The 22,698-nt window shown below is 41.0% G+C and overlaps 2 protein-coding genes across 2 annotated transcripts in view; one reads left to right on the forward strand and one right to left on the reverse strand.

Annotated features, from left to right (window-relative positions):
* Positions 1 to 28: 28 nt before the first annotated feature.
* Positions 29 to 18,525, reverse strand: grm1b (glutamate receptor, metabotropic 1b). Its single transcript, XM_020607991.1, has 11 exons — positions 18,177 to 18,525; positions 15,491 to 16,321; positions 12,618 to 12,867; positions 8,117 to 8,352; positions 7,868 to 7,882; positions 7,221 to 7,232; positions 4,727 to 4,973; positions 3,279 to 3,447; positions 2,885 to 3,011; positions 665 to 1,592; positions 29 to 227 (listed from the first exon to the last, which is right to left on the reverse strand). The coding sequence occupies exons 2-11, from the start codon at positions 16,203 to 16,205 to the stop codon at positions 119 to 121; spliced, it is 2,808 nt and encodes a 935-aa protein (XP_020463647.1). The 5' UTR covers positions 16,206 to 16,321; positions 18,177 to 18,525; the 3' UTR covers positions 29 to 118.
* A 3,110-nt stretch (positions 18,526 to 21,635) lies between these two features.
* Positions 21,636 to 22,698, forward strand: part of stx11a (syntaxin 11a) — a 3,596-nt gene continuing 2,533 nt past the window's right edge. Inside the window, exons 1-2 of the mRNA XM_020607978.1 lie at positions 21,636 to 21,809; positions 22,281 to 22,513. The gene's annotated coding sequence lies outside the window, so the exon portion shown is untranslated. The remainder of the gene's footprint in view (positions 21,810 to 22,280; positions 22,514 to 22,698) is intronic.

Here is a 22,698-nt window from a genome sequence, read left to right on the forward strand (position 1 = left end):
CATTGGGGGGGTGTCAGGAACACTGTATCTGATAGGGTCACTCTCATCCTCCTCAGCCACATTATACAAAGTCTTAGTGCTGAGGTCTGAGAATTCCAGTGCTGTGTTTTGGTAGGTATTAGTTAAGGGTTTGATGACAGCCATCTGATTGCAACCTGCTTCCTGTCTCTTCACATGCACTGACAGTCTGTGCCACATATGATCCCCTTTTGGAGGATGTCTTGCACCTGGTTCAGACCATGACACAGACTTTCCATTAGAACTATGAACAAAATAAAAATGACTGTTACTTCACAGGAACCCAGAAAAGTGAAGACAACAACAGCATTTTTGGTTCATGTAAAAAAAAATGTTCATTTGTATGTAGAGTGTTTCACAAAATCTAAGAAGTCAGTCATTATAAGTTATAATGGAAATCTGCATTTGCGATCCTACTTGTAATCCCTCAGCACAGAGAGATGCTTGTTTTAATTTTACCAACAGATCAAAGGTTAGAACGGCTGTGTGAATTGAGAACTGACCTATATCCATCACACTTTACAAGTGATCCTGTAAAAGTGAATACAGTAACACATCAGGTTCCCTTTGAGAGGGAATAACGGTAAAACCAGCATCCCTGAGGTGCCTCAGGAGCAGGACTCACAGACTCAATTAATGAACCCACCTGCCATTTCCAGTGTTCTTCTTCCTCTTGAACATGTTGAGCAAGCTGTTGCTTCGGCAGGCAATTTTGCCATCACCGACATGCATGCGCACAGCGTCGGAGGTGGTGAAGGCGCTGCGCACATTTCGCTCTGGTTTGGCAATGATGATGTACATCTTTGGTGTAAACATACAACCCAAAGCTACAGTCACACTGAGGCTCACAGAAAAGGATGTAGTAATGATCTTGTAGTTGCTACCAAAGTAGATTGGCACAAACGCCAGCCAGATTATACATGTGGTGTACATGGTAAAGGCAATGTATTTGGCTTCATTGAAGTTCGCAGGGACGTTGCGGGTCTTGAAGGCGTAATAGGTGCAGCTCATGATAAGCAAGCCGTTGTAACCCAGTGGCGCTACAACACCAAGGTTGCTGGTGTTGCAGATCAGGAAGACTTCTCTGATGCTGGGGTAGGATTTGATGGGTTCAGGAGGCTCCATGACAATGAGGGTAACCTCCAAGGTGAGCTGGACACTGATCAGGATGAAGGCGATAACCACCTGAGCCCAGGCACTCATGAACCTTGGTTTCCTGGTGCAAATCTTCTTTTTGCTGCCTGCCAGGATGCGGGCAATGCGATTGGTTTTGGTTACCAGAGCTGAGTAGCACATGGCTGCTGAGAGTCCAACAAGAAGCCTCTGGAGGTAGCAGGAGGCCACAGTGGGACGGGCAATGAGGGTAAAAGGACACAGATAGCCCAGGAAGATCCCTGCAAGGATGATGTAGCAGAGCTCCCTGCTGGAGGATTTGACCACAGGTGTGTCACGGTACAAGACAAAGATGAAAGCTACAAATGACGTGACCAGGATGCCCATGCATGAGAAGACCACCTGGATAATGGACTCTGGATTGCTCCACTCCAGGTAGTGCAGAGGGATTGGCTCGCAGCCTGAAAAGGAGGAGAAAAACATGAAAATAAACACTCAGCCACAATCTACTGAAAGCAACTCATCAAACATTTATCATTTTAGCATCAGCCTGGTAGAGTCCTAAAGATCTCAAGAAAAGTGGATGAATTAAAAGTGATTTTTGCATTAAAATTTTCAGACTTTTAAAACTTTACTGTATGGACACAAAATTAATCAAATACATTTTAGCCCAAGAAAATACAGTAAGTCTCAAAGTAGGTTGTGAGCTCAACTATAAATAAACTCCTCTCTACTGAGCCACGGCCAGGCTGGGCTGCAGCCAGCAGAGGAGGGGGCCAATGCAGCAGGACAAAGAAAATCACTGCGTCTTTTATGGATCCAAAGAAAATCTCCTTTCTGCTTTATGCTGAGAACCTCTGTTCAATATATTATTTATGTTTTAATGATTAATTGGAGAACAGCAGGAGGGTTGGAAAAGTGCACAAGAATATTTTTATGTCATCTCTGTTCTCCACATTTTCTCGTTTCTGTGTGTATCTAAAGCTCTTGTGGTTAAAAAGAATACAGTGTTGAGGAAGGATGATGTTATTAAGAAAGTGACTTGTCTTTGAACAGTGCAGAAAGCCTTTGAAAGTGGGCCAAAAAAGTGGTAAGTGAAACAGGGCTACTGTCAGATAAAATGGTGAGGATGATGAATGGCTCCTAGGTGCCATGGGAAAGCAGTGAAAATAGGACAGGACAGGTTTATGAAATAGCGGCTGCAAAAACCGTAGCAGGACAATCTATACTGGGTACAGGTGGTGGAAGCTTGGAGGAACTTAACTTTCTATCTGACCAGACAATCTCCTCATCCCTGAAAGCATCGACAGGAACCAAGTCTGTGGCCACTGAAGTAACCTGAATTTGTTTAAAGTTTAAACCTTTTATGTTCTAATTGGATGAGGCTTCTTGTCTGAATTTTACTGAGGAATTATATTTTGGTGTCTGAAAGCAACATTTTGGGAACACTTTCAAGCAGTATAATCACCATAAAACCACAAATTGTTGTGTTTAGGCTTTTCTGCTGCTGAGTTATTGCAGATTCAAAGGTTCTGGAAGGAAGATTTTGTTACTTTTGGAAAGAGTCAGGCTGTCTGTGGTCTTTATGCCGCTTGCTGCAGCCTGATATTAAACATGGAGATATCAAAGTGGTATTGATCTCCTCATCTCCTGAAAAGTTACAGTTGGTCCATTGCCAGCTCTGGTGCAGTGTATAAAGAAGATCCGAAGTAAAGCAGTTAGCAAAGTGAAGAGTAAAAGAGGACAAGCCCACCTTCTAGCTCTTTGTCAGGCCACCAGCCCAGGTCACACGCTTTGCATGTGAACTCATCCTGGGCGTACTCGTTATCTTTGCAGGCTGTGCAAATCCAGCAGCAGCTTACTTCTCCCTTCCTGATCACCTGGTTGACAAAACAGACATGTAATAATACGTTCCTGCACCTGTTTTTGGTCTAAGCTTGTTTTCATGAAAAATGGATGCCCACTGTAAATAAAAACTATAGAAAGGTGCATTAAATGGATGAAGACGTGTCAACATTGTAAATCCATGAGAACATACTGATAGTTTTTCAATATTTTTACCCAGTCGAAACAATAAACACCATCAGGGGGATTTTTCACAACCTGTGCTCTTACAGTATGGTCAAAACATGGTAAACGTGCTTTACCTTGATCTCTCCTTTGGAACAGGGCTCACTGCAGACAGAGCGAACCATGTCACTGCGGTTCATCTGGATCATGTCATCATCAATACTGAGTAAGCCCTCATGCCAGGAGCCAGTGTTGATGTAGTCATAAACACCAGGTCCCACATGCTGGAAATTCATTATCTCATACCTGATGGTGGATAAAAAGCCATGAGTTAGAGGAAGACACAAATGTACAGGTTTTCACTGCTGCTGGATCAGTTCTTAAAGGGGAAATAAGGGTTTTACTGCCACTTGAAACAGAAAAAGTATACTTTATCAACTGGGGGCTGACAGGTTCTTGATCGATACTAGTGACTCAGGGATTACTTTGCCAGGTGCTGATATTTCTGGCTTACTATCCCTGTCGCTCTATCTGGTGTGCAACACACAGTGTCAAGAGGAATTTCAAGATATTACCAGACAATGCAGTTTCAGTTGCACACTCATAAAAAGCACAAGAAACAAGTCATTGAAACAACTACACTGTAAAATTGAGCATGTTTATATTAATCTCTAAACACTTCTTAGTGTATGCACCATATTAGCAGCCAGACATTTGCTCTTCTCATAATAGCAGTGATACTGTTTTACAAACATGGCCTGAAATGACTAAGTTCAAACCTCTGCTGGTAATTAATAGATAAATATAGTCATCAGAGAATAACTGAAGTGTTTGTAGAAGTAGGCCTAATTTCTCTCTGAAATTATTTATGCACAATATACACACTGACAGAGGTTCACCACCTCCTGAAACATAAATTCAGCATCATCTGCCCAAACATCAGTTTTATATTGCAACTCAGTGGCCACTTTATGTTACACAGTCAATTTTAAAAGCACAGTATGATGCTGATTATACTGCAGATCAGTCAAGTAACAAGAGAAAACAATAAATGTAGCACCTCAAATGACACGTTTTTCATTTCGAGTCCTAATAGTTCATTATTCAAACTCAATACAGCAATGTTCCCCTTTTATTGCCAGTCTGAAAAGCAGGGTTTCACTAATTGATTTCATTCTGGTTTTTAATGCTGTTAAGGTTAAGGTTCCTTTTGCCCATGTAAAGCGCTTTGAATTGCTTTTGTGTATATAGGTCCTGCTGTATAAAAATAAAACTGCTTTTCCTTGTTTCCCTGGTTGAACGTTTTTGGAAACACTCACTGATGCACGTGGTTAGGTGAACTGTGAATTGTGTATTACAGGTTTCACTTGGAGTGAGCTGGGCTAGAAACTTATGATGGAGATAAAGTTCAAGCTAAGTTGCTGCAATTTCAGTGAGGTTTTGGTACAGGTTATTAATGGGTCTAGGTTACTTGATGCTGCTTTAATTACAGTGGTTGGAGAGCACAAACAGCGCCAGTGAACCCAAGAATCTGAACAATTTCTATATAGTATTTCAAGAATGACATAATGGAAATATGTGCTACCTGCCAGGCGAGTCACCGTTCTCATCAAAATATATGTCCTCGCCAGAAACGCCCCTGAAGGACGTCTTAAGAAGGAAGTCCAGTAAGTGGCTCCCATCAACAGGCTTCATGGCGTCACAGAGCCCCACATAGCCAGGGCAGAGGTGAGTATGCATGTCATGCAGCCCATGGGCCATGGCGTAAATGGCGTTAATGACAAAGCCCATCTTGCTGTCTTGAACATAGTTGTCCTCCAGACTTTCATAACCTGCCCACACATAAAAGAACGGTAAGCATTCACCTCAGGGATAATTTTATTAAGGAAAAGCTTTACAGGAAGAGCTTGATTGCTGCAAGCAGTAGCATAGTATGTGTCTTTTCTAGATTGTAGCTACACTGTCGGGTGTCTCTAGCATGATGTAACATATTACAAAGGAGTGATAGGGTGCTCACAGATTCACTGTTGTCATTATTCTCTGAACAAAAGCAGCAAACTACACGCCACTTTGCCTCAACGGGAAACTGCTTTAAAAGAACTAGAAGCCTAAGAAAATGGCTTCAAAGGAACCGTGTTGCCATGGCAAGACTATCCATTTCTGCATTCAGGAGTGGAGATTCAATTAGAGTCAGTCTAAAACACTGTGCCACTGACACTGTGTCTCCTCAAGCAGAAAACCAAACCAACTATTTTCATGCAATTGGATCTGTTGTCTTCTGCTTACATTGTTTTCCTCAGACATACACGATAAGTGAACAGACAAAAATGATTCATACTTGGATACAAACACTGTTACGTTCAAACACACCCTATCAATTCAGTGTAATGCAAGCTAGAAGCAGAGTAAGCATGTTATTTAGTTCTGTGTTAAAATCAACGTCAATGAGCCACACCATGCATTCAATCCACTTTTGTAAAACAATGTTAAAACAAGCTGAAGTAGATGATTTTTAATACCTCCCCAGGGCAAAATATCCAACTTTCATTTTCTTCTTTCCACCAAATAACCTCTAGCTATTGGCCCCTAAAATCATCCATTTTGAGTATGAAATCCATATTTCACACATGTAAAGAAAGTATACTTTTACATTAGCACTTACAAGAAAGCAATCATCACCTATGGCTTTTTATCTAAAAAAGTAAAACAAGGTGTATTATGATTATTAAGACTGAAAATTATGTTGCACTCCTCAGTTTCCCTTTAACATCTGTATCACCTGAATCTCATAAAAAAAAAAAATCCTATTATCGTTATCTTAGCTCATATAGCTGGTGTATGCTAAGGTTACATAGCTCTGCATGTTACCAGGAAAGTCAGTTCCATTGTTCAAGAATTCTGAGTTATCAGTTGTGAGGACCTCTGTAAGTCATTAGGAAATAACCTAAACCAACACAAAATAATTGTGTTTTTGTTACTGAATCTTACAGGTTATCTCAAAATGCCTTTTACATAAAGTTTTTGGTGGAGATGTGGGTTTTCTTTTGGAAAAAAAAATTCATATTTTAATATTTTCTACCTTTGTGGAAATTATATTTTTGTAAAATAAATAAAAAAAGGTAATCTCACAATGCTTCATTTGACGCCGATTCATTTAAAATTCTGAAAAGTTGCTTTTATAATGAACAAATGTGAAGATTTTGTAGCCTTGGCAGAGGTATACAGTCTGTGTTCCACTTCCAGTTCTGTCCTGTTTTTCTAAACTCTGTGTAGGATTCACCCACTGCACTCATTAACATTTAGCTCTATGATACAGGAGGCTGATAATCTTTATAAGCATCACCCCATTGCTGGTGTTTGTTTGTAAATCAAGTAATGATCATTTAAAAAGGAGTGCTGGGAAACTGACCCCCTGTGCAAACAAGCACAAACAGTAAATTCAGATGGGCAGCGGCTGGGTCAGTGTCCAGTGGGAACTGTTGCTGATGACCTAGTTTAACAGGTCCTTGGCGTTGCTGTTCGGCTCATTCACTGAGCTGTGGGAGCTCATGATGCAATGACGTCATGATGTCAGCATGCAAGCAGGGGGCATACTGCTGCATGTTGAGATTAGTCAACTGCATGACAACTGAACCTTCTCTGTCTATTACATGAATTAAACTGTATAGCAAAAGAATAAAATGGAGCAGAAAATGTGTTGTTATTGTAAAACATCTCGCTATTTCTGTGGCTACATGCAACATAAGCCAGATCAGCCAGTTACCATCTCACTCGAATGTTATTGGGCTGTTTTAGACGACTGTCTTAAGGAAAGAAAGGGTTTAGGAGCACAAAGCCAGAGCAGACAAGACCCAGTTGTTGGGCTCTCACTGCAGTGCAAAAAACAAACAAACATCCCAATAGCTTCATATATTAGAGGTTAACTGAAATTAATTTCACATATAGTAGTTATAAATTATGGAGATTAGCAAGGTGGTTAAATTATCCCAACATGAGATTAAGGATTAATATCAGTCAACCTCTATGTATATTTCTAAAGTGAGGAGCATTATGGGTCCGTTCAGAGGGGTTTCACTCACCGTCTTGAAGTTCTAAATCAACAAAATATATAAAAAATAACAAATAAAATACAATACTATAAAAGTGACAGGACAACAAACAATAACTTGATCTCTACTTAGGAGACTAAAATAAATACTCTAGTAACTGCTATTAGAACACAATGCTTTGTAAGAATGAAGTAAAGCCCAATGTGCATAACAAAAAAGGAGAGGCTCTGTTCTTATATATAATGTGCAAATGCTGCAAAGGAAAAAGATTAAAACAACTGCAGAAAGAAAGATGCAATAGCCAAAACAAGAAGAATCTGGAGAACTGTCAACTGAAAGCTAAAACAACTGCCTTTTTTTGTGTGTTTTGTTTTTTGCGGCGTGCAAAAACTTTTATATTTACGTTTTTCAATACATTTTAAAATTATTTCAAAAGGGGATCTTAAGAAAACAAAGCAGTGGTGAGATCCTAATCAGAATAATGCTGTATAAAATAATATATAATAATGTGAAATTGAAAACGTAAATATACAAGATTGTATTTTCAAAAAAGAAACATGAGCAGTACGTAAAAATATATTTTGGAAACATGCTAGTTGAGCATTGTTTCAAGAAACCAAGAAGTTAAGCAAATGCATTTACTTTGTTCCTTTGTAAAAGAAAAGGATTTAATTTACCTAGATCATCATCCTCTGTAAAGGCAAGTGTCACAGAAATGAACAATATGGAAAAAAAAAGTGTTACTGGGTTGACTTGGAGAGAATGTTACCCTGTGTTCCAGTTTACAGGAACTTTGGGATTGCACACATCAGAACAGTTCAAGACAAGCTCATGTACACACTGGTGTTGAAATGTAAACCAGAAAAACTGCAGGAACCATAATAATAACAACAACAACAACAAAAACTGACAAGCTGTTTAGCTACCTGAGCAGTTTCGTGCATAATTCATGTTCTCTTGCAGGTGTCCAGGAAGGCGGCACTGAAACCGGTACTGCCAGAACTCGGGGAACCACGGGTTGCGTTTGTTGGTGCTGAGCCTGAGCTTCAGGAAGTACTGGTCAAAGGAGGAGACCTCTTCAGACTGTAGCTTCACAGTGATGCCGCCCACAGCCTCCTGTTCATATCCCTCCACCACCTCAACTCGGTCTGCCCAGCCATCACTACAGGAAAGAAAGCCCGATTAGTGCTGATTACATTTGAGTCACAGAACCAAAATGTGCATCTTTTCTACATGACAACCTTGGAAAAACTCAAGTGGTAGTTTATATCCTTGTTTTTTCAGGAGTGATTTCCAGATGTGCGAAGGCTCACTAATCACTTGATGCATAAATATTCTATGTGCTTCATGAACAAAATTAATGTTTAAGAAGTCTGTGTCAACTCGAACAATGGCTCTCACTTCACTTTGGTGGACAGCTGTTAGTGGTCACTGTGTTTTTTTTCTTCTTGTTCTGTCTTAGTTTTTTGTCACTATGTGTAGTTGTGTTTTCATTGTGGCCTGGGTCTTCTGGTACTGGCTTGATTTTGTGGAAAAGAACATTAAAGAACATTTATTATAATTATCTCCATTAGTGTAACTTTTTGGTGTTTTACACACAAAAAATAAAGTTTTTATAACCCGTGTCTCTCCAAAGGGTGGCAAACATTTAAATTTCCACCTTCTTATATAATAAACAAGAGTTGCAAATTGAGACTTTTTTTTTTTTAAATCAAGCAGTGGAAAACATATTTTTTGGTCTGGAAACACCCTGAGAACAGCAGTAAGTCAAAGTAGGGCAAAAACTACAAATCGATTGATTACATGCTCGTGTATGGGCTAAGAGTTCTGGAAGATTTTGGTTTAACAAGCCTTCTCAAAACCACTTCGACAGAAAAATGGCATAGACACTAGGTGTCCAGATTTTAACATTTCATGGAACTTTTTAATTTCCAATATACAAGATTTTCCACTTAGGTTTTAAATCTAAACCTTTAACCCTTGTCTGAAGTCAAACAGGATGAACCCAACACATTTGTATAAAGTTATAACAAGTAATAAAATGATAGTCAGTTAAAGGTACCCATATAAATGAGGCTCAGGCTGAATCCAGCAGAGACCTTCTCTGTTTGTTTCCCTGATTTTGTTTTCCTCACATGCCGAGGGGCGGAGTGCTCACTGTACTTGTCGAAAGAAGAAAAAAAGTCCACAGACACAATCACAAGTCCGTTGATGATTCACACATTAGCACTGCAGCGAACAATCTGCCCTGGAGAGAAACAAGCTCCTACCCTCATGCACAGACTCTGATTCTTAGGTGTGATCTTGTGTTGGTGCTGAACTGGTCATAGTTCATATTTATCTTCTGCTTGGCTGTTGGAAAGTCGGTTCCGCATCTGACTATCTCACAAAACATCAAGCTTTGTTTGATGCTTTAAGTATGAAGATCCTAAGATGATTTGGCATTGAGACAGCTACCTAGAAGGTGATGGCACACTGAAATTAACCCTTACAATTTCTCTATTGGAATAAACTAAAAAGCCTAATGTTAGAGCTTATCTTTGTGTGTGAAAACCTAAATCTAAGTCAGAAATCTGTTAAAGGATAGAAACGCTGGAATAACAACAGAAGGGCTGAGCACACCACACTAACTCTCGGGTCTCTTCACTATATTCCAGTGTGTCAGAGAATAGACTTGAAGGTTCTGCTGCTGGGGTAAATCTCACCCTTTAAGCCCCTCAGGGCATCAGGTTGATGCCTACTAACTGTTCCCATAATGCAAACTAAACAGAGAGGAGGATCATTTAGTTTCTGTGCATCAGATCTGGAACAAATTTCCAAAGGATATTAGACAATGGTCCTGCACAGCTTCAGTGTGGCTGTAGACTCCTGTTTCTAAATAATTTGGGGATTTTACAGGCATAGTTATCATAGATATATCTAACCGAAATGGCCAAGAAGCTCTAAATCAGAAAACAATGAATCTTTGAATTGTACCATTCTCAATACAATGATTCAGAGTATTGCACAAATTCCAGTTCATCAGCAGGATGAAAATAACAGTCACCAGACTTCTAAATTCAGCAGCACGTTTAGTTTGGTTGGCACCTCAACAGTGAATTGACAATGACTGTCCAGTGTGACAGTATCAACACTACCTGGCCATCTGCTTTCTCAGCATCACACTCCCTCCAGTCCAACACTCCAAGTGCCAAAAACCTACAGAACAGCTCTGATGTCGACACACACACACACACACACATTTATAATCCAAATCTGATATCATGGATTTATGAATAATTTAATTTAGGTCAAGGAGAAACTATTCAAAGACACTACTGGAAACCCTATCAGGGAGTATTTTTTGTAAATGATTAATTCATCTTCAGGGAAGAATTTTTCAGGACAAAATGAATTAGGAGTCAACTGTTTGCAAGCAAGAAGGTTCCAGGTTTGAGCCCCAGCTGTGTGGAGTTTGGATGTTCTCCCTGTGCTTGTGTGGGTTCTCTCCGGGTGCTCCAGCTTCCTCCCACAGCCCAAACACATGCAGCTTAGGTTGATTGGTGACTCTAAAATTGCCCCTAGGAGTGAGTGTGGGTATGTGTCTACATGCCAGCCCTGTGATAGACTGGCGACATGTCCAGGGCGGACCCCGCCTCCACCCTATTATCAGCTGAGTTTGGCTCCAAACCCCCACCCGACCCTCTTCAGTATAAATGATACAGATAATGGATGGATAGATGGATATTTGCAAGTGTTCTATCAAACATAATGTTCTAAAACTGACATATTCGTTCATCATTTCCAAAGCGGTGGGGCTTCGCTTGACAGGTGACCAAATTAGTTTTGTGTTGTTTGAGATGTGTGGGAGCTGTGGTGTGAGAACAGCCATTTCTTTCATCCTCCACACAGCAGAAGATGGATAGATGGCTGATGACCAGCACCTCAGGCATTTCCATTGGCCCATTGCACAGGCTGGGGGTGTGTTCATTTACTGCACTGCTCTAAAAAGCATCTTCCTTTTTCAGTAGTCTCCTTGACCTAGAACACACACACACACACACACACACACACACACACACACACACACACACACACACACAGCTCTACCAAACTCTCACTGCTCTTCTTCCACGGAGACTTTAACAATAGTACAAATTCAAGTGGAACTGGTGCAAACAAGTTTAGGTTTTAAAACATCCTAATTTGTTCACATATGCATTTCATCATTTGGGGTGCGAGAACAGTTTTTGACTCCTTCTCATCAGACTCTGTGAATAAAGCAGTCAGGCATCAGTGAGCCACTCACAGTCGTAGACTCATATCCTTATTGCAGCAACTCCTAACAGGACTTAAGGTGAGCTGAGACTCCATAAAGAGAGAACGTCTTGTACAAGTGCTTATATGAGCTTTGATGCTCAGTACTCCACATTCCCCAGCTTCTGCTGGAGGTGCTGTCCCATATTAGCGCAGCCTGCCTGTGATCTGACAGGGAGCGAGAAAGCTCGCTGCATGGATGCATTATTCATTACTGAGCCTGAGTCAAAGCATCTTCTGCTTTCAGAGGAGCTCTACTCCTGGTCGGAAAAAAGGATATTTTGTCTCCATATTAACTCTGTGTACACCATCCATCCTGAGTGTAGCTGGAAACCTAACGTTTATATTTTTGGCGCAGAAGCGTGGTGTCATTTGTCTGGATTGTTACAAAATGGACCTCATGGCAAGTTGTCAGTTGCTTTTTCTTTTCTAAGGTCAAGAATCAACTTCCAATAACAATTTTTAAGCAAACATGGACTTTTTTTTAACACCTGCAATTACAGCTGAGCAAACTATGTACTGAAGATCACGTGAAATGACTAAAAGCTACTAAAGGTAGCTTTTTTCTGTGAAATTGTTGTCAGCCAGTTACCCTAATTATCACCACAAATATCATCAATAAATGCAGCATAAAGAGCTGAAGATATGACAATTTAATGTTATATAACATGACTGTAAGCTCCAGAACAGCTACTGATTGGATGACATGGGTACATTAACTGCTTCTTCCAAAGTTAAAAAAGAACTCTTAGTCAGTTTTTAAGCCAACATGGACAAAAGTTTAACATCTACAGTTACAACTGGGCAAACTAAAACACTAAATAGGCCCTGTGGTACATGTAGGTCTGTCTGTTCAGCTACAGTTACTGTCATTATCACAATATATGTGAAAGAAATCTGACTTTATGAAAAATGTGATGATTTTTACTTTTTTTTTAAAAAATGTCCACATTATTATTGTAATTAAAGTTTCGAAAACTCTGCAAACTTTAAATAAAACAGCAGCACAAAGAAAAATAACTGTTTTCATCATCTTGAAGAATAGTTTGGTGTGATTTTTATGCCCAAAAAAACCCCAAACCATGACAGACAAAGCTAAAAGCCCTTGTGGGAAAGCGACGTGTAACAAACCTGCCGATTAGGAGGAACTCTCCGGCTACTCCGAGCCGTCTCATGGCCATAAGCAGCCCTCGGACTGTCATGCCTTCACAGAAGCAGACGACAACTCGAGCTTTAGGCAGACGTTCCCGCAGCTTCCTCAGCAGCCTGTCAAAGTGCTTCTCGCCGGCGTTGCTGTAGATCTTGTCAGAATGGGCGATGCAGAGTCCCTCCTGTGAGGCGAGCTCTTTGAACACCTCCATCCCACTTTCTCCATAGTTACCTGAGAAAGACAGGAGGAAGTGTCAGGGGAATTTTACTGACAAGAGCGAGGACAGAGTTCAGTGGGTTTCAATTCACTCCAAACAGTTTAAATGTCAAACTTTCTGTAAAATTAAAATTATGCAGAAAAGGTTTGCTGAAAACACGCTTCTCACTTATGTCCCCTGACTTTCTTTTTATGGAATCATAACTGGAGCAAACAGGGTGAAGGTGACCTCAGTATCTGAGAATGAGGAGAGAGCCGTTGCCTGTTCAGACATTCGGAGACAGTCAACTAGTGTACCTCATCAACGATAAACCCAACAGTTACTTAGAAAAGCTGGAAAAGTATTCAGACTTTATTCTTTCTGCCGATCACATCCGATATGAAGAGCACTCATTTTATTGCTAACATGACCTACAGTGGTGTGAAAAAGTGTTTGCCCCCTTACTGATTTCTTATCTTTTTGCATGTTTGTCACACTGTAATGTTTCAGATCGTCAAACAAATTTATATATTAGTCAAAGATAACACAAGTAAACACATCATGCAGTTTTTAAATGAAGGTTTTTATTATTAAGGGAAAACAAAATCCAAAACTATAGAGCCCTGTGTGAACAAGTGTTTGCCCCCCTGTCAAAACACTGGTTTATCGCACCTGAGTTCAATTTCTCTTGCCACACCTGTTCGCAATCAAGAAATCACTTAAATAGGACCTGCCTGACAAAGTGAAGTAGACCAAAAGATCCTCAAAAGCTAGACATCATGCCGAGATCCAAAGAAATTCAAAAACAAATGAGAAAGAGAATAATGGAGCTCTATCAGTCCGGAAAAGGTTATAAAGCCATTTCTAAAGCTTGGGGACTGCAGCGAACCACAGTGAGAGCCATTATCCACAAATGGCGAAAACATGGAACAGTGGAGAACCTTCCCAGGAGTGGCCAGCCGACCAAAATTACCCCAAGAGCGCAGCGACAACTCATCCAAGAGGTCACAAAAGACCCCACAACAACATCCAAAGAACTGCAGGCCTCACTTGCCTCAGTTAAGCTGAGTGTTCATGACTCCACCATAAGAAAGAGACTGGGCAAAAATGGTTTGCATGGCAGAGTTCCAAGACGAAAACCACTGCTGAGCAAAAAGAACATAAAGGCTCGTCTCAGTTTTGCCAGAAAACATCTTGATGATCCCCAAGACTTTTGGGATAATACTCTGTGGACAGACGAGACAAAAGTTGAACTTTTTGGAAGGTGTGTGTCCCATTATGTGTGGCGTAAAAGTAACACCGCATTTCAGAAAAAGAACATCATACCAACAGTAAAATATGGTGGTGGTAGTGGGATGGTCTGGGGCTGTTTTGCTGCTTCAGGCCCTGGAAGACATGCTGTGATAAGTGGAACCATGAATTCTGCTGTGTACCAAAATATCCCTGCAGTCCCCAAGCTTTAGAAATGGCTTTATAACCTTTTCCGGACTGATAGAGCTCCATTATTCTCTTTCTCATTTGTTTTTGAATTTCTTTGGATCTCGGCATGATGTCTAGCTTTTGAGGATCTTTTGGTCTACTTCACTTTGTCAGGCAGGTCCTATTTAAGTGATTTCTTGATTGCGAACAGGTGTGGCAAGAGAAATTGAACTCAGGTGCGATAAACCAGTGTTTTGACAGGGGGGCAAACACTTGTTCACACAGGGCTCTATAGTTTTGGATTTTGTTTTCCCTTAATAATAAAAACCTTCATTTAAAAACTGCATGATGTGTTTACTTGTGTTATCTTTGACTAATATATAAATTTGTTTGACGATCTGAAACATTACAGTGTGACAAACATGCAAAAAGATAAGAAATCAGTAAGGGGGCAAACACTTTTTCACACCACTGTACAGATCTTCATTACAGTGAACAAAGAAGGCTCACCAGAATTTTTTTTCCTCAGCTCATCCACACATCTGTCTCATATTCCCTTGGTACAAAAACAGAGGACAGATTAGCAGCAGCTGCTTTATGGGTATATCAAATGTGCATATCATGTTTGACTCTTGCTCATGTGGGAGGAGCACCAATTATTATAATCTGTGCTCAAATGTAATGTAGTGTAGTGTAGTGTAATTTTTCTAATCAGACACAAAGGTGTGTGTAAAAATGACATTTTATGGTGACACTGCAGTGTTCATCAACCTGGACCACGCTGGCTTTAGGAAGGCAGGACAAGGAAAAGCATGCGAAGAAAAGAAGCCTGAACTTTTGTCTTGATAATATGCAAATGAGAAATGAATAGGAACCTTCATTCAACACAAAAAGCAGACCTCACAATAGAGCACAGAGAAGACCCTCTTCTCTTACAGTATACTAATGTCATGTGAATGGGTTTGACTGTCTGCAGCCACCTGCTGTTAGAATAGCAGTCTACAGGTCCACTGCTGCAGCAAAATACTAAAGAAATACATAATCTGATTAAGCCACTGCTGATTCTCATTCTCTAAATGGACCTTCTTTAATGTGTGTTGGCTTTAATTTCTCATTTGTCCTCCTGCTGACTTCTGAACCTCAGCCTCTGCCGATTCAATTTTGATTATTCAGTTTTTTTAAACACCTGCCTCTCCAATTTTATGGATGTACAACACTACAACAAAAGAAGTGTCTTACCCTCTGTGTGAACTGCAGACACATAGGTCCAGTTGTATCGTTTCAAAATGTCCAAGAGGGCCCTGGCTTGAAGGGTGTCAGAGGGCACAACCCTGAGGAAGTACTTAAATAAGGTCTTGTCACTGAGGTCGATACTGGTCGCAGAATATGCAATCTGAGGGATGTTGAACAGCTGCAGAAGGTTTTGGACTTGAATTGCAACCGAGCTGGAGCCAGGCCCAATGACGCCTACAATGGGCTTCTTGGTTGACGGCGGATGACTGGAAGGTGCCCCTTCGATGCACCACCTAGAGCCGTCCGTGTCGTCCCGGATGGAGATGAGCGAGTCTCTTATGAACTCGATGCTCTGCTCCAGAGCCACTGAGGAATGCCAGCAGGAGTCCCTGATCTCACAGCCCAGGGTGATGTTGGGTAAGAGGTAGGGGTCCGAGTTAATTCGATCCAAGGTGTGGAACATGGCTTCCACTCTCTGGATGCCGTACTGCTCACGGATCTCCCCACATTTCCTCTCTGCCACCTTCTCAGCTGAGGGTTGGTGGTGAACAGAGAAGAGGGCGCCGATTATAATATCCCCGTCCATCCTTGCCACCAGGCGAGAGGCAGAAGTCGGCACCACTGACCTCTCATACTTGCCTTTAGACAGAACAAATGCCTCAAACAGTAAAATGGGCAAGTACAAAATGCTTATGGCAGTCAGGTAAATCATGTTCAACATTGTGCCACAGCTGCTGAATGTAGAATCACGTCCACCTGGCCATGATCAAGGTCCACCAGTCCTCTACTGGATACAATGGCAATTAACTCAGCCGCTTCTCCTCCAGTCTTGTCACCCTGTGGGAGAGACAAGGAACATTCATTCCTGTTTTTCCCACACATGTAACGAAAGCTGCAATGATTAGTTGATCAGTGAATTAGCTGATCAAATAGTAATCGGGGCAGCACAGTTGAGCGCTGTTGCCTCACAGCAAGCAGGTTCTGGGTTTCGAGCCCCGGCCAATCTGGGGCCTTTCTGTGTGGAGTTTGCATGTTCTCCCCGTGCTTGCGTGGGCTCTCTTCGGGTACTCCGGTTTCCTCCCACAGTCCAAAGACCTGCAGCATAGGTTGATTGGTGTCTCTAAATTGCCCGTAGGAGTGCTTGTGTGTGTGAGTGGTTGTTCGTCTGTGTGTTGGCCCTGCGATGGGCTGGCGACCTGTCGTGTACCCTGCCTTTCGCCCGCAGCTGGCTGGGATTGGCTCCAGCCCCCCATGACCCCGTTTGGGACTAAGCGGTTTGGAAAATGGATGGAAATAGTAATCGGCAACTATTTTCATTTCATTATAATCATTTGAGTCATTGTTAAGCAAAAAAAAAAAAAAGCAACAAAAAACAAACATTCTCTTGTTCCAGCTTCTCAAATATGAGGATTTAATGCTTTTGATTGCAAACCAGGTAACTTTTGATTTGTTTTTACTATTGATTAAACAAAACAAGTAATTTGAAAATGTCACGTTCAAATAGTGATGGACATTTTCACTATTTCTGGCATTTTACTCATAATAAAATTAAAAACAACAAAAACCAGCAGATTAATCAATGATGAAAATAACCACTAGAGACATGACCTGATTAACCCTGACTGACCCCAGGCAGTTTCATTATCTCCTCGGGTGCCCAGAAACAAACTAGTACTCTGGAGCTGAAATGACTGGTTGACTAATTGTTCCATCAATTTATAGTAAATCAATAACTAACAGGTTAATGATGATTCATTCATTAATTTTGCTAAAAATTGAAGCACAAATGCCCAAAACTTCACTTCTCTCAGCCTCACAAATGTAAATATTTTCTAGTTTCTCAGGTTTCTATGACAGTAAACTCATAATGAGTAATTATTGATTGCACTTGTAGTACAGTTCACCTGTGAACAATACCAATATTTCCAAAAAAAATAAAAATACAGCGTGATTTGTGATAAAACACAAATAGAAACTAAACATATAACCTAATTAACAATATATACTAAAACAGTTAAAGTCAAGGTCGATCTTGTACTTCAGTGGTGCAAAACAAGTTTGAAGTTATTCATCTGAGCAGCTTCCTAATTTAGTATCTGACCCTTGGCTGCAGCCCCTTAGTTTTCATTCATTTGTCTTGTATAACTGTTGTTCCATTGTGTCAATCACATCATAGCCCTCCAAAATGCAAAAAGATGTTAAATATCTGTTCTTCGGTCACAGATTACGTGTAATAAAAACGGATTCTCTGTACATAATATAGGAAAAAAATGCAAATATACGGGAGAGCCTTTTCTATAAACTGAGGAAAGACCTATGAGCTTTAAGTACATAAATGCTGAATCTAGAATAAAGACGTATGACTAGAACAGAGCTGCTGAGCTTCAGCACCACAGACAGCAAAGGATCTCAGCTGATCCCCAATTTCAACCTGCAACTTTTACCACTCTCACATCACAAACAAGACGATGACTGGTCTGAATCGTTGTTGGACAGATGTCTCCTGTCCTCTAATCGGGCATCTGCAGCCTATGTCATTCATAGGACGTTTTCAACATCGCCATTAACACGCACATGAATCGCAATCATGCCCCCGATGAAGCTTAACAGAGCTGACGGGATATTCGACCAGTATTAAGAAAAGGATCCCATTTAAAGAAGGGGAGTGTGTCTAATAACTGGCATGACTTACCTGCTCCAGGCATCTGGGGACATAGCGGGTGTGTGTCTCCTCTGAAGCAGCCAGACTGGACTCCAGCTCATCTGTCTCTCTCTCCGACCCTGTCTGCGCTGATATGGAGGTGCCCCCTTCTTCTGCTCTTCCTCACTGCATCGTGAAAACGGGTCACACTCACCGCAATGTCCCTGATAGGAAGTCATAGCTCATACGCGTCGAGAGGGACGTTTCAGACAATGTTACACTGGTTAATGACATTTTCTGGGAAAACATTTAATGCATAGGTGCAAAAATATGGGCTAGGCATTTGTGGAAAGATGGTAACCTGAATGGCCATGATAACAGATGTGTGTGAAGCGGGAGGTTGTTTATACTGCTAATGAAACCTGTTCAGAGTCTGGTCAAACTTCTTATGAATTAGTTCTGCTGCGGCTGCTGGGTACCCACAGATGTGGTGCGCTTGAAATTCACTGCTGCAACAGATAAAACACGATACTCTGCTGCCACCGTGTGGCTTGTGTCCTATATGACATCACGCATGCGCTTTTAGTTTTTCAATAAAGCATTCGGCAATATAAATTAATAGCACCTCCACGTTTCCAGTTTTTATGTGACATAAAAGCAGCTGAAGTCCATTGAACCATCTTAAATTACACAAAGCTTATTTAATCAAAAATTGGCTACTGCTGCTATAAAAAAATAATCACGCATTTTAAATTCTATTTGTACAAAAGGTATGATCAGCAAAATGTACTTAAACTACACTGTACTTTACAAAACAGTAGGTAAATAAAATGTACTTTGACTTTCCACCACAGCATAAGCATGTTGTGATGTAATGATTTTACATTTTGTTGCCATCTGGTGGTTCAAGTTTGCTCACTGTCTTATTGTGTAGCCTTTTTTAAAATAAATTTGAATCTTACTTTAAAATTCAGCATGTCTTATTGTGTAGCCTTTTTTAAAATGAATTTGAATCTTAATCTTAATCTTAACACCTTAATTTAATTATTGGGATTGATCATACTCTTCTCTAAAGTAGAAAACAAACAGGTAAACTGTATCAATGTGCTGGAGGTGAAACAAAGATTGCTGCCTGTGTTGTGGTTTATTGTGGGATGTCTCAGCTTCTACCTGTTTCATTCATGCCGTTTTCCTCTTCTTAAAATTCGTGCCGGCTGCACACTGGAGGAGTGCGAGTCTGCAGCTGACTGACACATCAAACTTTGCTGAGAAAATCCCCCATGAGAATTGAAGCCAGTGTGACTCAGACTGTGGAATTTACTAATCACATACAAACCACGCAGGATGTGGAAATGACTAGACAACATCACACATCAAACATCCATTTTTCAGTTTAAATATACTTCAGCTTCTTCTTCTTCTTCTGGCAGCATGACTGACAGTTGGTGGTTTTTCCTGTCAAGCCCTCTTCCAGTATGTTATATATACTATTTTTTTATGTCTAACTAGACCAAGAGCTGCGCTGAAAATAGAGAAAATGTAAACATACATGCAGAAGCATCAGTACTTTTGCAGAGGTTCAACTTCACCTTACAGCACGTCACTCCACGTGACTCAAGGAATGCAGAAAGTTTTGCTTCTACATATCTGTGCTCTTTACCTGGCGTATCAGTGACAAGGATTAACACTTCTAAATAAATAAAAATCATTCACTCTCTGCAGCTGTCACGTTGCTTAACAGGCTGAAGAACCAGCTTGTGCTACAGAAGGGGAAGAAGACCTCCAAGCAGCCGTACAAGCTCTCATTATAGCTTTACATATTCCTCGGGTATTTTAAATCAGCTACACAAAACCCAGTTGTAAATTACTGAACAGATGAAAAAGCTTTGAATTAGGCCCTTTTTATGCAAATTTCATATAAAAATGTGTCATCTTGTTAAAAAAAAAAAGACTAACTTGACGTCCTTGCTTGAAAACTTGTTTGGCAAGTCAGCAACAAGATTAAATGTCCTGGCAGATCAAATACGCTCATCTAAGATTACGTGCTACTGAGGATGAGAGGGAGAAAAACGCTCATACCTGCTGTGCATATTACAAAATCTTTACATGTCCCTGGTTTTTGTAGCAGATCATGTGTTTGACTGAGCCCGGCCCTGTTAAGACACCTTTGGTTGCCCTCTGGAGAAACTCAAAACTAGAAGTACATGTTTGCTTCATGCAACTACTGCGTTTTAGTTTTTAGGTGTTTACAGCTTAACAAAATCTGTTAATGCTGCAGGTCTAGTCAGCTTGAGACTGCTCAAATTTGTCTTATATCTCTTTGGAAGAGTCCTGACTCCTCACCTGGGACTCATTGCTTTACATGATGATGATGATGATGGACCGATCATCCATCCATTACCTATAACACTTACTCCTGAATAGGGCTGCACTGAGGCACCTCCGTCAGGTGCAGACTGACTCTGAGGGTTTCAGCACAGTGGAGCTTTCAGAGCAAGAACCAGCAGCAGCATCAGGTCCTGGCCAGGACCTTGATGATGTCCTGCATAAGGCCCAGCAGATCCATCTGGAGATCCAGCAGATCCAGAACAATATCAGTGAGCTGAAATGCGTGAACTACCAAGATCTGAACAAGACCTCCTCCCTGACTGAGACACAGTGGGACTCCAACACAACTGGGGCAGATATTAAGCGTAGCGTAGAAGTTGCGCTGCAGCAGCTGCACATGATGAACACTCTCAGTGTGGAACTGGACGCCTGGTGAGGCAGCTCTGACCCTGCAACATGTAAAGCCCAAACACAGTACCAGCATCTGAGCAATACTCTGAGCGATGTCATGTTCAACTACTTTGACACAGAGAGGAGCCACGGGGAGGTTTGTAAATGTCGGATTCAGAAGCAGATGGAAGGGGGTGGGCAGGAATGTCACTGAGGAGCGGCTGGAGGAGAGTGAGGAGCTGAAGGTGTTTAGTGTCCAGCTGGAGGGCAGATCACTCAGATTGAGTGCTGATGCAAGGAGCTGCTGGAGCTGCAGAAGAGGATTGAGGGGAGTTCAATTCATGTGTATGTGCATTTTTAGTTGGGTGCAAGGGAAAGTGGCTGATGGCTAGGAGAGAGACAGGGTGCTGAGAGAGAGTGGAAGGAAACGAGAACTTAGCTTTCAGGAGGTTACATCTGGGGAAGGAGTAGGTCGCAGCCAAGCAGATCGAGGAAAAAATGGGATTCTTCATCCGCCCCGCTACAAAGATCAACATCTAATGGTCCAAACAGTCGCTTTCATTCTGCTCCTTATTTACTCCTCTGCACTCTGCTACTGTTATATTTCTTTAGCTCAGGGTGATTTCTGTTAAAATGTATCTAATGTCCCCTTCACTCTGGCTCCACTCCCTGCCTGTTATCCTCTCCAGGTGTGCCTCATTCAGCTCATTCACCTTTCCTACTTCCTGTTGTGTAGGTGTAACAGATTCTCCTTTCCTCCTTCTCCCACAAGGTGACAAGGAGACTACTTTGTCAACCAGTGTTTTCAAGGTCAAGATGTAACTTGGAGCTGTGTTTTCTTACACAGTGCTAGAAGACGTACTCAGACCATTTACTTAAGTGAAACTAACAATACCACAGTGTAAAACTTTTATTTAAATAAAAGTATAGATGTAATAGTATTAAAGTATTCTTGAAGTACCAAAGGTAAAAGAACACTATGTACATCACATTTAATGATGCAGATGGTAAAACTGGAGCTAATTATAACTGCCTTATAATCTTACAATTGGATTACTTTACATACTGCTGGGTAGGTTGTGTATTTCTTGCTGAGAATCAATAAAATCTTATGATTTTAATTTTATTAATCTGATTAAGTTATGTAGTGGAGTAAAAAGTACAATATTTCCCTCTGAAATGTAATGAAGTTGATGTATGATGTAGCATAAAATGGAAATACCAACGTACAAATGCTTCAAAATTGTACTTAAAAGTACTTGAGTCAATGTACTTAGTTACTTACATCACCGTTTTTACATTTTTAACTCAAAATGTTTGGTAATAATGAAAAAGTTTGTCTGTCCTGTTTAATTCTGGACCCGTCACAAATCTAAAATAGGCCAAATCCTTATTAAATGCCGAGGATGGATGTTCTTTTTCCTGGACTCAAACCAGAGAAGCGGTGAAGTGTATGAGAAGTAGGCGAGGAGGCGTCATCTTCCGCATTGGTGCTGCAGCAGGTTGTGTCAGCGCGTCAGTGTGCGAGACCGCCTTCAACCAGAGGTGGCCGAGTCCTGTTCACGGCCTGATATAACGGAGAGAGAAAGAGGAAATGACCTGTGGTCTCATCTTCTGCTTTGACGGGTTGGGCCATATGGTGTAGGACCGCCGGAGGACAACGCACAGAGGTATGTGTATGTTGGATTGTGTTATTCAAAACAGGCCAGAAGTCGATCAACGGATTCAGAGTCTACACAAACTTTTCTACAGCAGAGCTTTTGTGAAGTTTGTCTTTTTCCTCATTAACTTTTCTTGTCAGGGTCGTTGATGCCTTAATTTATTTCCTGTTGAAAAAAAACTTTTAAAATATTGT

Source organism: Monopterus albus, unplaced genomic scaffold, assembly GCF_001952655.1.
Source record: "Monopterus albus unplaced genomic scaffold, M_albus_1.0 scaffold90.1, whole genome shotgun sequence".
Lineage (NCBI taxonomy): Eukaryota > Metazoa > Chordata > Actinopteri > Synbranchiformes > Synbranchidae > Monopterus > Monopterus albus.